This window comes from Gekko japonicus, unplaced genomic scaffold (assembly GCF_001447785.1).
Source record: "Gekko japonicus isolate JY-2015 unplaced genomic scaffold, Gekko_japonicus_V1.1 scaffold66, whole genome shotgun sequence".
Classification (NCBI taxonomy): domain Eukaryota; kingdom Metazoa; phylum Chordata; class Lepidosauria; order Squamata; family Gekkonidae; genus Gekko; species Gekko japonicus.
Genome location: NW_015163605.1, coordinates 932,147 through 933,641, shown reverse-complemented (window position 1 = coordinate 933,641; position 1,495 = coordinate 932,147). Strand labels below are relative to the sequence as shown.

General features: G+C 60.2%; 1 protein-coding gene across 1 annotated transcript in view; it reads left to right on the top strand.

The window, feature by feature from the left end:
- METAP1D (methionyl aminopeptidase type 1D (mitochondrial)) overlaps positions 1-1,403 on the top strand; it is a 111,845-nt gene extending 110,442 nt beyond the window's left edge. Inside the window, exon 10 of the mRNA XM_015407259.1 lies at positions 1,286-1,403. Within this exon, the coding sequence (XP_015262745.1) occupies positions 1,286-1,403 (118 nt within the window). The remainder of the gene's footprint in view (positions 1-1,285) is intronic.
- Positions 1,404-1,495: the final 92 nt, after the last annotated feature.

Here is a 1,495-nt window from a genome sequence, read left to right as displayed (position 1 = left end):
TGCAATTAGGGGCTTCCTAATCACGCGGCCAGGCGGGAGGAGAGGAAGGGGCTCCGCTCCGCATCGGATTCCGAGCGGGGGGAGGGCCCGAGACTCCCCCACCCCGCGGTGGGTATCCAGCCCCGCCTGTCCTGCCCGGGCTCCCTGGTCCCCTCCCGCGCAAAGAACGAGGGTGGTTTTGGTGGCCGGGCTTGGCCAGGCCGAAAGAGACCGAGGGGGCCTGAAAGAAGCCGGCTCCGTTATAGCAGGCCAAGGACCGCCCTCTATAGAGCCGGGCACACCAACCACCGGCCGGGGTAGTGGCGCAGATGTTTCCCCGGGGCAAACGGGGCAGGGATCCTTGCGAGTAAGGCAGGGTTGGCAGCGGTCTTCTGAGCGTATTTGGAAGTGGCTGCAGTGAAAGCCCCTGGGGGAGCCAAAGGGAAAGATGGTGTGTGTGGGGGGGGGCGATTCCTCCCCTCCCTCGAGGGGGCCGGTGGCACGTGGGCGCAGGGGCCCCATGCAGCGGCGCCCGGGAAGCCTCTGCGAGAGTCTCGTCAAGTTCAGGGCGGCCGGAGGGATGAACGGAAGGCCGTCGTGGCGCATTTGGGGGGGGGGGATTCTTGAATTTTAAGACGCCCCTGAAAGGCTGCGAGAAAGGGATTCTTTCCAACCTCTTGGTAACCGGATCGCCACCCAGGAGAGCGCGGCTTTTCAGAAGGAGCAACCCGAACGCCGAAGGACGGACAGACTCCAGGCCGGGCCCGCTGGCATCACCGAGGGCTTTAGATCAGAGTCACCCCGCGCGGGATGGCACCGTCGGTTCTGTCCCGCTGATATCAAACTACAAAGAGCTAGAATCGGAACAGCCTTTATATTCTCCGTGCAAAGTCGCTGGTCTCCCGGTTCCTTGAAAAGCCAGCTCTGTTGCAACTGAGCCCTATATTCCCCTCCCCCCCCCAAAAAAAAGGTGATCTAGGGGTTCGTTTGCCCAGACCAGGACAGAAGGAAGAAATGAGGCCGATATATCGCTCAAGAATCGTCTAAACGCTGAAGCTCCACTGGCGAAAGAGAGGACGAGAACCAAGAATCCAGGAGCGCCTTAAAAAAATACGTGGCCGGGGGGGTGCGCTTTCGTGAGTCACAGCTCGCTTCTTCAGTAGTCACTTACATCGCCATTAATTCCTTGTCGAAGGGACTGTATCGTCTGGTTGTATCCGAAGACGTGAGCCGTGACTCAGGAAAGCGCATCCCCCTGCCACGTATTTTGTTAGTCTTTAAGGTGCTGCTGGGCTCTTCTCCACAGGGCGACCCATCTTGATCCATCTCCAAAGCGAGGACAGCGCCTGAAGTCCCCTCGGCAGGGCTACATTTCAGGCCGGGGGGATCCCAAGCTGGCTTTCGGGGAATCGAACGTCTCCTGAGCAGACCTGTTCAGAGCCGGACTGCCTCGTAATGCCACTGGCGCTTCTCCTTCTCTCGTTAACACCCACTGCCCCAAAGGCTCTTCTCCCTC